At 35.7% G+C, this 15,702-nt stretch overlaps 2 protein-coding genes across 5 annotated transcripts in view; both read left to right on the top strand.

Annotated features, from left to right (window-relative positions):
• The window catches only part of LOC137616282 (lysine-specific demethylase 8-like), a 286,403-nt gene that overhangs the window by 81,491 nt on the left and 189,210 nt on the right, over positions 1-15,702 (top strand). The window lies entirely within an intron of this gene.
• LOC137616284 (ceramide synthase 6-like) overlaps positions 1-15,702 on the top strand; it is a 66,812-nt gene that overhangs the window by 31,550 nt on the left and 19,560 nt on the right. The window contains exon 1 of one of the 4 annotated variants that reach the window (XM_068345922.1): positions 8,770-8,884. The exons of 1 other annotated variant lie outside the window; for it this stretch is intronic. Coding sequence is in view for 1 of the 3 variants with exons in the window: in XM_068345920.1 (XP_068202021.1) it covers positions 12,911-12,932 (22 nt within the window). In the remaining 2 variants the exon portion in view is untranslated. 2 more of the 4 variants (XM_068345921.1, XM_068345920.1) reach the window with 2 other exon arrangements.

Below are 15,702 nucleotides of genomic sequence, written 5' to 3'. Positions count from 1 at the left end.
TGCCGAGGCTCTGTGTCATATAGCCTAAATTCCACACATAACATTCAATGGATTTTTTTTTTTACTAAAAGTCCCCCATAACCAAATCCCAGAATGCAGGTAAAAAAAGTAATCAAAACATATTTTGTGATCAAGTTTCCGATTCACAAAAAAAAAAAAAAAAAAAAAAAAAAAAAATTGTCAGAATCTTCAAAATTTTTATTTTACAATATCGTTGAATGTTTGAGGAATTATATTATTTTGTAAGGAACATACTTTTAGTCAGCCATAGTGTGCTAAGAATGTTAACGAATCTTTATTGTTACCTTCGCTAACGAAGTTAGGAGGAGGTTATGTTTTTGCCCCTGTTTAAAGGCTGCTCATGAATGACAGAGGCAAGGGATAGTGACTTTGCCCTATCAAACTGGGCAATGCCCTAGAGACTGACCATATATACATATGATTAGCACCCAAGCTAAGACCAAGGAGATCCAGGCAATGGCTGCTGATAACTCGGCAGTGAGACCTATAGGCTCCCCCAAACCCCCCATCCATAGCTCAAAAGGATGGTGAGGTTGCAGCAACCAAAGAAACTAACCAGTTTCATTGGGACTCTAACCCCAATCTGGTGTTCACCAGCCAGGGACGTTACCACATTGGCCACCACAACCATGTTTGTCCATTAGTCTGTTTCTTTGTGAACAACTTCTTGACCACAATTTTACTTACTCACATAGTAGTGAAACTATCATGGATTAATTATGTTGGGACGTGGAATTGATTCAATTTTGAGGGTCCTAGGTCAAAGGTCAAGGTTGAGCATGAGGTCCACATAATTAACCCTAACCTTAACCCCAAGTTCGCACATGGTTGTCATATAATTCAAATGTGCCTGACAAGCTGGTTTCAAGGAATAAGCTGCTGTGGCCGAGGTCTGCACTCTGAGTCTTTTTCTAGTTAGATTGTGTATTGATAGAAAAATGCTATAAGATTTTGTAAAATTCTTCTAAATTTTAAGAATATCTTCAAATTTGTCCTCAATAGTTATCAAGCACAACAGGTTTCAAGTACAGTATTCTTTCCATAAACAAATTAGAAATAAATTTTATGTTTAAGTACATTGGATCCCTGTTCATTGAGAGCAGTAAGATGAATGAAAAAGTCGTTATGAGGTCATATGTATTACTTCCAGTGAAGGATTGTCTAAATGCTCTGGCATTATTTAAGCGGGAGTGTATAGGAGCACTGGAAGGTGATAGGATGTGTAACGGCTCCTTACTTATCCTACCCCTTAGTGGACTAGACTGGGTAAGGTCTGTTTAGGGTGCAGATATCTATGGTTATCTTAGGGTAAGTCCCTGATTATACACGATATCTTTGGATAGTCGTTTCCGGGTGTTGGAACCCTGTGATACCTGACGGTAATTCTCTGGTAATATCAATCGCAGAAATATTATACTGTATAAGTTGCCAGAAGGAACTTCCATCAGGACGACATGGGTATCTTGCCCAAAAATAGATTTTTCCCACGTCAAAATCCCTTTTATAATGAACGAGAAAGTTAGTGAAAAAAAAGTGTACAGTACAACATTCAGTCCTTTGTTTCAGTGTCATTCTTCATTAAAAAAAAAAATAAAAAGAAAAAAAATGCAAATCTCCTGACCCTTAGATGTTTTACGAAGGCTTTTCATATGACGTATTTATTTTTCTTATAGAAAGGTAGTCGAAAGCAAATATAAAAATTATGGGTGTGAAAGAAAAAAGTTAAATATAGCCTAGCATCCTTGACTCTTATCTCAGCAAGGGCATTTCAAGTGATTGCTTAGCTGTGATGTAGGGATTTTGTTTGAACATTTTAATCTATTTAGTTTTGATGAAATTTAGGTAATTTTGTAACTAAGCTTGTCCAGCTTTGTTTCCTGAGAAATTGATTAGCAGATGTATATTGTGGACAGAAGTTCTACATCTAGCCATGCTTCTTTATTGGTGCTGTATTACAATTATTCATTTTCTATCCCCGTTGTGTATAACTTGACGTAATACTACTTAAACAGTTGCCTTTCTTCTTAGTAGATTTCTAACAGCACACTTTACCACCAAGCATAACACACTAAGGTCTCGGTCTGCGTCTTTAATGATTTTGTTTTCATTCAGTGAACATTCTGCTAATTTATTCTTGGCTATACGATATTATTTTTATTGCAGTTTGTGTCGTCATACCTATAGTAAAATATGATGGTTCTCAAAAGAAGTTCAATAGACTATTAGGTAAACTATAAAAAATTTTAAGGGAGAAGGTACAGCGCAGTTTGAAATAGTCTTATTTTTATGTAAACTATAGGGCTATTATTATTATTATTATTATTATTATTATTATTATTATTATTATTACATGCTAATCTACAGCCTTAGTTGGAAAAGCAGGATGCTATTAGCCCAAGGGCTCCAACAAGGAAAATAGACCAGTGAGGAAAGGAAACAAGGAAAAATAAAACATTTTGAGAACAGTTAACATTAAAATAAATATTTCCTATATAAACTATAAAAACTTTAACAAGACAAGAGGAAGAGAGATTAGATAGAATAGTGTGCCCGAGTGTACCCTCAAGCAAGAGAACTCGTACCCAAGACAGTGGAAGACCATGGTACAGAGGCTATGACACTACCCAGGACTAGAGAACAAAGGTTTGATTTTGGAGTGTCCTCCTCCTAGAAGAGCTGCTTAGCATAACTAAAGAGTCACTTCTACCCTTACCAAGAGGAAAGTAGCCACTGAATTATTACAGTTCAGTAGTTAACCCCTTGGATGAAGACGAATTGTATGGTAATCTCAGTGTTGTCAGGTGTATGAGGACAGAGAAGAATATGGAAAGAATATGCCAGACTATTCGGTGTATGTGTAGGCAAAGGGAAAGTGAACTGTAACGAGAGAGAATGATGCAATGTAGTACTGTCTGGCCAGTCAAAGGAAACCATAACTCTCTAGCGGTAGTATCTCAACGGGTGGCTGGTACATAAATGGAGTTACGAATTTCAAAATAAACTTGATGAATATTGGAAAAAAAAACAATCTGAATACATTACTGAAATGGGGTCCTATAACCTCAAATTTGAACAGAAATTGTGTAAAAGTTATTATTTTGATACCTACAATGAAATAATCTTCAAATGTAACAATCTTCAGTGATAGTTGATGAGTAACTTTAATTACTCCTCCTCTTATGATGTGAAGCCCTTAGTTGACACATAATGCGAAATGCTGTTTACATAGATTTAAGAGATTTGCCAGATACTGCATTAACGCCTTAACCTCTTGACTCCACAACTTAGTGAATTTGGAATATAAGAACCAGTTGCTGAATTTGTTTGAATTTTTTTCAAATTGATCAGCTGAATGTAGAACGTTGTCTTGTTTAAGTGGAACATAATTCCTCCTCTCTCTCTCTCTCTCTCTCTCTCTCTCTCTCTCTCTCTCTCTCTCTCTCTCTCTCTCTCTCTCTCTCTCTCTCTCTGAATTTATTGCCGATATTTTTACATTATCCGTAGATCTTGGACCATGACTTGAGTTCAATATTCATTCGTGAATTATATATTTTTTATCAGAAAACCAGCTGAGTATGGCAATTTAGCAGAAGCGGGACATGATTCTCTCTCTCTCTCTCTCGCTCTCTCTCTCTCTCTCTCTCTCTCTCTCTCTCTCTCTCTCTCTCTCTCTCTCTCTCTCTCTCAGCGGACGTAGGGCAACTTAAAAACGCCCGCAAGATTCTTTTGGGTTTAGGGTTGTTGTTCTGTGAAGTTGTATGACACTTTCCAGAATAATAAGCAGCGAAAAAGTGCATGGAATGCTGGGTCAAATTTTGTTTTCCAATATTATTATAGCTAACAAATAAGTTCTTCCAAATTTTAAGATAATTATTTGACAACATGACTTTCTTATACATTAGAGTTCTTGACATAGTGTAAGTAACTTTATTGGACAAATCTCCACAGCTGTATCTTATGTTGTTACTGTTTTACTCTCGTTCACGCCATCTGAAGTTTGTGTAAACTCAAAGGATAATTTCTTCTTGATTTGTTTTGTCTAACCTTTTTTTGCCTACGAATAACCACGTTTTAGTTTGTCTTTGTGAATTGTTCCGTCACATTTAACCTTTTTTTATTTCACCTACTGCTTGACTAACCTTTTGTTTTGTTTAATTTTTTTCCAGTTAACGTATGTATTTCTATTAACCCTTTGCTTCCTATCTACCGTTTTTTTTATCTTTTATAAAATCATATTCAGTTTAAATCGAAATATCTGGAATACACCCGTTGAAAATAATTTTATAAACTCCTTTGGTAGCTTTATAGACTCATTTGGATATATGCCCCAGGGGAAATCAAAATATTCACATTTCTCTTAACTATTTTATCCTGAAGATTTTTTAGCTGAAGGAATGTAAATCTAATGTGTTTTGCTGTAGAGCGCCACCTCAACTTAAATAGTAGTGCTCCCCCTCACGATATTCCGCTTTTCTTAAATTATTGTTCAGCACATTCAGTTAGGCCGTACATTCCTCTGGTAGGTGTAGCACCTAAACACTGAGGTGTCATTGGTATATGGCGGTATTACTTAGCAGTCCATTGTGCCAACCGTGTGTCACACGATCGTACATAGTTCATTTTGTGCATATATTATGCTTATATCTTCGCTCTTCCCTCGCACTAAAAAGAACCCGAATAAACATGTCTCTTTTTCTCACCGATAACAGTGTCGATTTTGAACATGAAATTTCCTGTTGCCTTGAGCTTTTGTATATAAAGGAGAGTGTTCTATAATAAACTCACTCAGTTGCTTTCATCCTGTCTTTGAGTCACAACCTTCTCTCGGCCCGTCACACCATGTTTGCCAACGGTTATGTAAGCTGACGAGCAACCTGCCGGAGTAACGAAAAATTTGGGTGTGGAGGAAATGACCCCTAAATTTTGATGAAGTCACTGGCAACAGTGTGACGGATTGGGTTAAGGTGATAGACAAGATGTCTCTTCTGCTTTTACTCCTGATGCCTGGCGGATGATCTTACTAGAATTTGTATTGACCGGCAGGGTTCACTTGCCTTAGTTAGATAGGCACTGCGCATGGCACGGAACTGGTTATCCTTTGATGAACCCTGCAAACGAATCCTGTATGGATTTAGTTAGTTAATCGGAAGAGAAGATGGCAGAATGGCTCAAAATCTCGGGCAAAGCTGGGTGCTAAGAATCTCCCGGTTTATAAATAGTAAATAAAAATTGGTTATTGGAATGTTAGATCCATGAATCAGATTGGGAAGTTACAGCAAGTGAAGAATGAATTCATGAAATATAGTTTGGATATCTTGGCCCTAACTGAACCACGTTGTAAGGGGATTGGTAAAGAAATCTTAGACCAAGGCAATATAATATTCATATATCCACTCAGAAAGAACAGATGGATTCAGAAGAGAAGGGATAGGAATGATGATGACACCAAGAGCAGAAAAGGCATTAACGGAATGGAGTGCTATAAATAGTAGTTTGTTACTTGCAAAGTCCAAATCAAAGCAGTGCCATGCACCAAAAAATGATTCCCCCCAAGAAAGGAAAGATCGATACTGTGAAGAACTGCAGAGTGTAATGGACGAAATCCGTGAAAGAGACATGAAAATTGTAATTGGCGACTTCAATGCTAAAATTGGAAGGAGTAATCAAGGTATAGAGAATGTGGTGGGTGTTGAGGGTCTTGGGGAAGTTGGAAATGAAAATGTGGCACATTTGATAAGTTTTTGTTCAACAAACAATCTTGTCATTGGAGGTACTCTTTTTAAGCACAAGGACATCCACAAATATACATGGACTTCACCATGTGACAATTACAAAAATTAAATAGATCACATAGCCATTAATAAAGAGAAGAAGGACTCAGAAATTTCAGAAGCTATAGAGGGGCAGATATTGTTAGTGCTCACCAGCTCCTCATTGCCACACAGAAATTAAAGCTGAAAGCAGGGAACAAAAATGTAGATAGAATACATACGTAGATTTGATACAACCAAGCTTTAAGAAGAAGAGTAGAGAGAAACATCTCCAATTTGGAATTATTAATTTTTCCGTCGAATAGTTTGAGTAATATCTACCTTTAACTTTATATTAACTATGATAATTCGCATCTTCTGATCTTACGGATATTTCCTTGATTCCTAACTGTTCCTTCTGTAAATTAACTTTACCTGAACTATCCATTTAATAGATCTTTGGCTCCGTCGTTCAATTAGTTCATTATGCATGTTGCATAAGATTTTTCATAACTCTGCCCATCCTTTACATTCAGATCTCCCTGAACAATTCTATCCTGTTCGTAATACTAGGCAGGCAGTTAATTCTAATAGCCAGGCCTTCTCCGTCATGAGGCTCAATACTACACAGTATTCTAGGAGTTTTATTCGAGCTGTTACCAAGTTGTGGAATGATCTTCCTAATCGGGTAGTTGAATCAGTAGAACTTCAAAAGTTCAATACTACACAGTATTCTAGAAGTTTTATTCGAGCTGTTACCAAGTTGTGGAATGATCTTCCTAATCGGGTAGTTGAATCAGTAAAACTTCAAAAGTTCAATACTACACAGTATTCTAGAAGTTTTATTCCAGCTGTTACCAAGTTGTGGAATGATCTTCCTAATCGGGTAGTTGAATCAGTAGAACTTCAAAAGTTCAATACTACACAGTATTCTAGAAGTTTTATTCCAGCTGTTACCAAGTTGTGGAATGATCTTCCTAATCGGGTAGTTGAATCAGTAGTACTTCAAAAGTTCAAAGTTGGAGCAAATATTTTTATGTTGACCAGGCTGACATGAGTCTTTTTATAGTTTATATATGACATCTTTTTTGACGTTGTTGATAGTTTATAGAGGACATATCTGTTTTTGACGTTGTTAATAGTTTATATAGGACATATCTGTTCTGCCACTGTTACTGTTTTTTAGAATGATATATTGTTAATTTATTCTCATCATTTATTTGTTTCCTTATTTCCTTTTCTCACTGGGCTATTTTTCCCTATTGGAGCCCTTGGTCTTTGGCATCTTGCTTTTCCAACTAGGGTTGTAGCTTGGCTAGTAATAATAATAATAATAATAGGATAGGTGTAAAGTGTCTAGACTCATAGTCAGTAATATAAATTATTGAGTTATTTTCTGTGATCGCAAACAACAGTTGTGATGAAAATTAAATTTAAAATTTAAATTTTATCTTATACCATTCTGCCTTGAAATCAGTTGGGATAATACCTTATCACTTTTGGCCACCTGTTTTGGTAAATCTAGTATTTTTGAAGTCACCATTTAGATTTATATCCCATATTATGTATTCCACCAGCTCACTGGTTGGATGTTGCAACATATCCGCTTTTATATGTTGTTCTCTTAACCTTCCTATTATTGTGCGTCAGAACAAATGTTTCCTATTATTTCTTCTTTGCACAGGTCACAAACATAACCGTTTTTCTCTGAAAGTTGATTTTATTTTGAGTATGTTTAACCTTGTTTTAATTTTTAACATTGCCTTATCCATATCTATTTATCTGAAGGCTGTGGGCCATTCTTTTCTCTGAATCTCTTTTTTTTCATTCCTACCTGTTATCTAAAATTATTGTTTCCTCTATCTTTTCCATAATTTTTATTTTTTCGGGCCCCTTTCCCCCAATTTCGTACTTATCTTATTTTCCATCTATATTTACAAAAAAAAAAAATATTTTTTCAGGGTCCCTTTCCCCCAATTTGGTACTTATCTTATTTTCCATCTATATTTACAACAATTATTTTTTTTCAATGCTGCTACCCCAGCTCTTTCCATAGGGATTCTTCAACTGACTTTCAAATTATCTCAGGTTAATCACTCTTCATCGGTGTTTATGATGTTATGATACAGCATTATTTTCTAATATTCTATTCTGCAGATACTGGCCGTATTCCTGTTCCTGTTATGATGCCCCAGTTCTTGATGGTTGATCATATTTTTTATTATTCTGTATTTAAGGTTTTTTAGATCTTTCATATCTTTATCTCCTATTCCACTCCAGGTCTCTACATTAGCAACAACGGTAACAACATTTTCAGTCACCCCTTTCAGGTGTTAACTACTGCACTGTAATTGCAAGATCAGTGTCTTGTTTTTTTCCTCGTCTTTGCCCGTTTCAGTTTCAAATGAATGAAACTTTTATGTCTAGTGTTGAAGATGTCAATTTAGTAGTATTAACCTCATATAACTTATTTTGCACAGCTCTCTCTCTCTCTCTCTCTCTCTCTCTCTCTCTCTCTCTCTCTCTCTCTCTCTCTCTCTCTCCTCCAGAGCACAACGATGACTTAGTCCTTACCCCAAATATCTTTGTTTCAGATTACACTTAAATGATGTCTCATGATTATTCTGTCTTCCATAGTGGCATACTTTGTGAAATTGAAGACTGGTTATTGACCAAATATTTAAAGATATAATTGGAGTTTATTTGTTCACTGATTTTATTTGAATAACTAATTGAATAGAGGGTAAGATTGATGGAAAGAGGACACTATTGAAGTCGGTTTTGTACTGTAATGTCAAGATATTTCACTCTGTGCATTCCTGACGTTTCTTCGTGTCCGGGGAGTGGGGAATGTCATCCGAAGTCACTCTCTCTCTCTCTCTCTCTCTCTCTCTCTCTCTCTCTCTCTCTCTCTCTCTCTCTCTCTCTCTCTCTCTCTCTCAATTGTATTCTAATGTTGATGTTATCAGCCTCCTTATCTGCTTGGGTCGACAACAATCTGTCTTTCTCCACCTTGAAACACTTTGTCTCATCTCGTCCATTCTTTGGCTAGTATAGCGGTAACGTGTTCGCCTAGCATTAGCATGGCAGCAAATCGATCCCAGCCAGGGACCGTGAGTTTAAGCTTTTTTTACTGCTGTGGGTGGTTATCACAGTGGGGGGTTGAGTTTGCCCTGCTGACGTTCTGGTGAGCATCTATTGTGATGAAACTGGATCTGAAACCAGACATCTTTACCTTTTAGCCTTAATTAATGATTATTTAGTCCCGCAATGTCACCTTTACCTTGTCTCTTTCCCCATATCCACTTTGGGAACAACCCTAGATTTTAAGTGTTCGCTCAGGTTCAGTTACGAACCTTATTAAGCTGTCTTAGGTGAAATCGGTGCCCTGCAGATTACACATAGATGAGATTCACTGCTACTTGTTGGTGATATGTTCTATTGGGCAGTAATTATGAGTTAATTTGCGAGTGCCTAATACTTCCATGTCCCCAAAACTATAGGTGTATGTGTATAAAGAATATATGTATATGTATATATATATATATATATATATATATATGCGTGTGTATATATTTATATATACTGTATATATACATATATTTGCGTGTGTATATATTTATATATGTGTATATGTATGTATATATATACATATATATGTATGTATTTGTATATATATATTTATAAATATACATATGTATTTATATATTTATATATATATATGTATATACTGTATATACATATATATGTATTTATGTATGTGTATATATATTTATAGATATACATATGTATTTATATATTTATATATATGTATATATATATATACATATGTATGTGTATATACAGTATATATGTGTGTATATATATTTATAGATATACATATGTATTTATATATTTATATATATGTATATACTATATACATATATATGTATGTATGTATGTATATATATATGTATGTGTATATATATTTATAGATATACATATGTATTTATATATTTATGAATGTATATATATATACATATGTATGTGTATATACAGTATGTATATGTGTATGTGTATATATATTTATAGATATACATATGTATTTATATATTTATATATATGTATATATATATATATATATATATACACACATATGTATGTGTATATACAGTATGTATATGTGTGTATATATATTTATAGATTTACATATGTATTTATATATTTATATATATGTATATATATACATATGTGTATATACAGTATGTATATATATATATATATATATATATATATATATATATATATATTCTCCCTTTTTGGGCATGCTCTTCGCATTCCCCAAGAGAGATTAGTTCACCAAACGTTCAGCTGGGCTATATAAGGCACAAAAAGAGTTGGATGACCCAGACCTACTTGGCTGAGAACTATGGAGTCCGAAGTGGGAGATGATGAATGGAGACGTATTGAATTATAAGTTCAAGAGAGAGACGACTGGCAAAATCTAGCCGAGACCCTTTGTTTCAATAGACGTAGGAGATGATTATATATATATATATATATATATATATATATATATATATATATATATATATATACATATACATACATACATACATACATATATATATATATATATATATATATATATATATATATATATATTATTGTTGGCGTGTAAGAGCATTTAATCTCCCAAGATTACTGATAACATGTTCCTTACAAGTGATCAAACATTTCGCCTTACAATTTATATTATATTCTGTGTACTTCCCTTTCCTGAAAACCTTACACGTTTAAGACTAACTCCACATACAAGTGATGACTAATAACAATATCTTCTTATTTAAAGAACATTCCATAAGGTTGGAAAAAAAATCTTAAAATGTGGAGTGTCAACAACAATTGAATAAGACATTTAATCAGCAGGTTTGAAAATTACGTATTTTTAGCCTTTTTCCGTAGTATCACATGTACAGTTGGCCTCATTAATTCCGGTACACTGATGTCTCCTTAGCACTCCTAAGTATGTCGGAATTAATGAAGCTAACTGTACATTTAGTTCACGCTCTTCTCTTCCCAAATGTTCTTTTTGTGTTTCATTGTTTTCTTTTTCGAATCAGCCTTACAAATGCTTATTCGGAAAATATTTAAAAATTTGGCAACCTGTACTCTAAATAATGGCAGTAAGAGTAACTTCATCTAATCAAGTACAGCACGATATTATGCCTTGCCACAGCGTCACTGTCGTGTGTGTGTGTGTGTGTGTACATCAATTCCTGCGATGCATAATTCAAGTGTTGAAAAGTTAAGTAACTGGCCATTGATGCAGTGCCATGTCTAATGTGAGGTGAATCAATGTGTTGAATTATTCAATTCTTCAACGGGACCAATGATGACTTTTTCCTCAACAATTCTTGAAGGATTATTTACTTTAAGGGCTGTTTATCTGGTCCTGTAGCCTTATTCTCTACAGGACCTCCACGGTCGTTTTAGGATGTTCATTCGGGAGTATTTTACATTTCACAATGCGTATTGTTCGCTTACTATTTGATCATTGTATCGAAACACACGCAGGATAGAAAGTCTTCAGTTTCTTCTATGAAGCCTTAATATCTTCAATCATTCGAATGTTTCGTGGGAGCTTATTGTATAGTCTCGGGGCCGCATGTTTAAAGGCTCTAGAGCCTACATTACACACAATTTAGTCACAATTGTAATTGTTCCGTGCTTAAACGTACTTACCTAATCTGTAACGCAAGCGAGGCAGTAGGAAAAGTAGTAATCACCCAGGACACAGCGACAGCGTAAGTTATACACGTAATTGCTTTAAGTTTCTAGCAGGGCGGAGTAAAGAATGCAAACCACAGCGTATGCATGATCACACTTCTGTTTGTAGGTTAGTCTATGTTCAACATTGTTTTTTGGCAAAGCAGGGTTTTCCGTGATTTTTTTTTTTTTTTTTTTTTTTTTTTTTTTTTTTTTTTTAAGGGGACATTTGAGTGTGACTTTGATTTGGCAACGTGTTCGCTTAGAATTCGCATGACAGCAGACCGATCCCAGCCCGGGAGTTTAAGCTATTTACTGGGGAGGCCACTGCTGTTGGTGGACACCACAATGAGGGGTTGGGCTTGTCCGGCTGACGTTCTGGTGAGCATCTATTCTGATAAAACGAACTGCAACCAGACACCTTTACCTTTACGTTAGTCAACAACAGCGCCAAAGATATAGATACCACAATAGAAGCACAGTCTCTCTTCATACTCTTAAGTGTGAAGTTATGATTTTCAGACAGTAAATGAATCAGTCTGGATGAAGAAATGTTTTATTAGAACGACATCTCTTTCAAGATGTTTCACAATTGAAGGCGAGACCCTTACAACGATAAATGTATGGGATGTCTTGTGTCCTCTTTAGATATTACACAGGATTTCCTACGAGAACCCTATGACACTTGTCCTTCAAAGAACGTTGACATAATATCGATTTTCAATAGAATATCGATCACACCAAATGTCGGGGCTTTGAAAGTGTTCATGATTATTTTAGTTATTATTATAGTTGTTATTAGACGAACTTACTGTCTTCATGGTGTTTTTCTCAACGCTTTGCAATTATATATATCAAAATTTGTCCTTTCGTTCGTGCCTAGAATTCTCATGTAACTGTGTTATTGATTTGCCTAGCCATGTTTGTTCGTATGTCTGATAAACTCCCGTTCCTTGGAGGGTGGAGTCATGGGATATAATCTGATATAGTACTTTGTATCTTCATAAGATTAGATTTGTACGTTATCCAGTGTACAGGGGAACTTCGCTGTTATAAATCGTGATTGTAAAATGAGCCGATCGCCTGCTTTTGGTTATAACACTTTTAGCGGGAGACTGCTGAAATTAAGTCCAACATTAAGTTCACTTGTTCTTTATCTACCGGTGTATACATATTACGCAGCTCTACTTTGGCCAGACGTGAGAGGAATTATTGAAAGGAATAGCTAGTGGTTTCTTTTACTCAACCCTCCCACTCTCCTCTCTCTCTCTTTCTCACTCACTCATTCAGTGAAGTCACCCAAACACTCGGTTCAACGTTAGTTGCCAGTGGATGTTGTACATAGCTACATAGACCAACGCAGTCAAGAACGCGGACTCTCATTTGAAATCATGGTTTCCGTTGAAGGAGAAGGTGCCAATATCTTTATTATTCATTTATTATTCAACTGTGTCAAGCTGTGTGTGTTTGCGCATGTGTACTGTGTTTATTCATACACTTTGTTATTTATAAGGTTTAGTTTTCTTTTAAAGTATTTATCGAGGTAGTGACTTTGTGCGCCGTGTTTTGGACTGTGTTTCGTGGGATGTGAACTGTAGTTGTTGCGAGATTATATTCATACTTGTATACACTATGATTCTTTACAAACTTTCAAGTTTATGTAGTTTCCAATTGTGCAACAAGTCGTGGTTTTGAAATATACTAAAAGTGCGTTCTTAAGTGAATTTCAGTAGTTATAAGGTGTACTTGTACACACACACACACACACATATATATATATATATATATACATATATATATATATATATATATATATATATATATATATATATATATATATATATATATATATATATATATAATACAATATAATATGATATAATGTGTGTGTAAAATGAAATAAAGTGGATTATATGTGTAATTTTCACTTCATACGGGTCCATTCTATGCCCGAAAACCCTCTACGTTTTATGATATATTCGAAAGTCATGTGTCTTATTGTATGCAGCAGCTGTGACAGAATTTATGTGCAAGCCAAACAGATGTCAACGAAATACAGAGAGCATATTTGCTGTTCTCGTCTACCATTAATATCGTTGTTTAGTAGTTTATGATATCGAGGTTTTGAATTAGGAAACTTATCTTTACCAAAGGCGTTTTTTATTTCCTATGTTATCACCGTTGGGTACGACCAGGTAGATTGCAAGATTCTCGAATGACGGCCATGTTCAGTAGCCTGTTATCTTCCCCACATCCTATTTCTCAATCAGCCCAACTGTGCCTTTCCATTTTCTATCGTATTTATTATGTAATTTGGCAACCATCCGTGTAGCCGGTGAGTCCGTCCTCTTGGATAATGTAATAATAACAAGTTTGGTCATTACTATATCTATTCATTACTCTACCGATGCTCTTGTTTTCATTCTCCTACCTTGCAGTCCAAACTGTTTTAAATTTTGTGGTGGCCCTGACTAGTGAACGCCAGATTGGGGTTCGAGTCTCGCTCAAACTCATTAGTTTCTTTGCTTGCTGCAACTTCACCATCCTTGTGAGCTAAGAATTGGGGGGTTTGGAGGAGCCTACAGGTCTATCTGCTGAGTCATCAGCAGCCATTTGCCTGGCCCTCCTACATCCTAGTTTGGGTGGAGAGGGGCTTGGGCGCTGATCATTATATATATATATATATATATATATATATATATATATATATATATAAATTTATATAAATATATTTTATATATATTTATATATATATGTATATCCATATATTTATATATATATATTATATATAAATAGATATTTATTTATATATGTTTATATTTATATATATATATATATATATATATATATATATATATATATATATATATATATATATATATATATATATATATATATATAGCCAATCTCTAGGGTATTGTCCTGCCTGATAGGGCAATGCCACTGTCCTTTGCCTCTGCCATTCATTACATCCTTTAAACTGGTGGGTGTCTCCTATGGTAATTGGTGCTGTCGTGGACATCACACTGCTCACTGTATGCATTACCCAAGGGTAGAGCAGACTCGTTTTGTATCCTGCTGTACCCCTTTCTGTACCACTCATGGTGGGCAGAGGCAAGGACCAGTGACATAGCCCTAGCAAGCAGGATAATGCCCCAGAGACTGACCATATATACATATGATCAGGGCTTACGTCCCCTTCCCAGCTAAGCTAGGACCAGGGAGAGCCAGGCAAGGACTTATAGACTCAACCAAAGCTCTCATCCTTAGCTCACAGGACGCTGAGGTTGCAGACACTAAAGAAACTATAGAGTTTGAGTTGGATTCGAACCCTAGGCTTAATTTTTACTTCATAATGCCACTGATTTTTGGAGTTTTGAAGGAACTCACAGATCTCAGCATCAGTCTGTATAGCCCAAATTCATAAACCCATTCCAAGGGTTGTCGTGGTCTTTTTGGTAACGTCTCTGCCTGGTGATCGCCTGACTGGGGTCGAATCCCGCTCAAACTTAGTAGTTTCCTGAGAGCTAAGGATGGGAGCCTATAGGTTTACTTTCTGAGTCATCAGCAGCCATTACCTGGCCCTCCCTGGTCCTAGCTTGGGTGGAGAGGGGAGTTGGTCAATCTCTAGGGCAATGTTATGGTCCCTTGCCTCTGCCATTCATGAGTGGCTTTTAAACCTTTAAACTGGGGGGGGGGGGGGGTGTTCCTGTGATTTTACTGTACCATGATGCAGAGTGGCATCCCGGTCCCTCTCTTGGGACGTGATGACCTGAATTCCATAACTCAATCGGGCATTTTACCCTGGTCACCTTCGTTTCACATATTTGTAAAATGGAGACTGGTTTCATCTTTTATGGATTCTCTCTCTCTCTCTCTCTCTCTCTCTCTCTCTCTCTCTCTCTCTCTCTCTCTCTCTCTCTCTCTCTCTCTCTCTCTCTCTTTCTATTTATTTATTCATTTTTTTTACTGCTGAACTTTGGAATGCTTGCCTTGAATAATTGCTCCCTTTCTTCAATAATCTTCGAACATCCAAGAGTCCCTTATTTCGGGGTTAGACTCCATTCCTCCTCTCCTTAGCTTTTCATGTTGCAGATAAAGTGGTTAACATGGGTTCCGTGACAGGGTTTTGCCAAGGTTTTTTGTTTATAATATAAATGTAGGACGTTGTTTTCATAGTTGA

The sequence above is a fragment of the Palaemon carinicauda genome, chromosome 22, assembly GCF_036898095.1.
Source record: "Palaemon carinicauda isolate YSFRI2023 chromosome 22, ASM3689809v2, whole genome shotgun sequence".
Taxonomy (NCBI): domain Eukaryota; kingdom Metazoa; phylum Arthropoda; class Malacostraca; order Decapoda; family Palaemonidae; genus Palaemon; species Palaemon carinicauda.
This window is presented reverse-complemented; position numbering and strand designations above follow the sequence as displayed.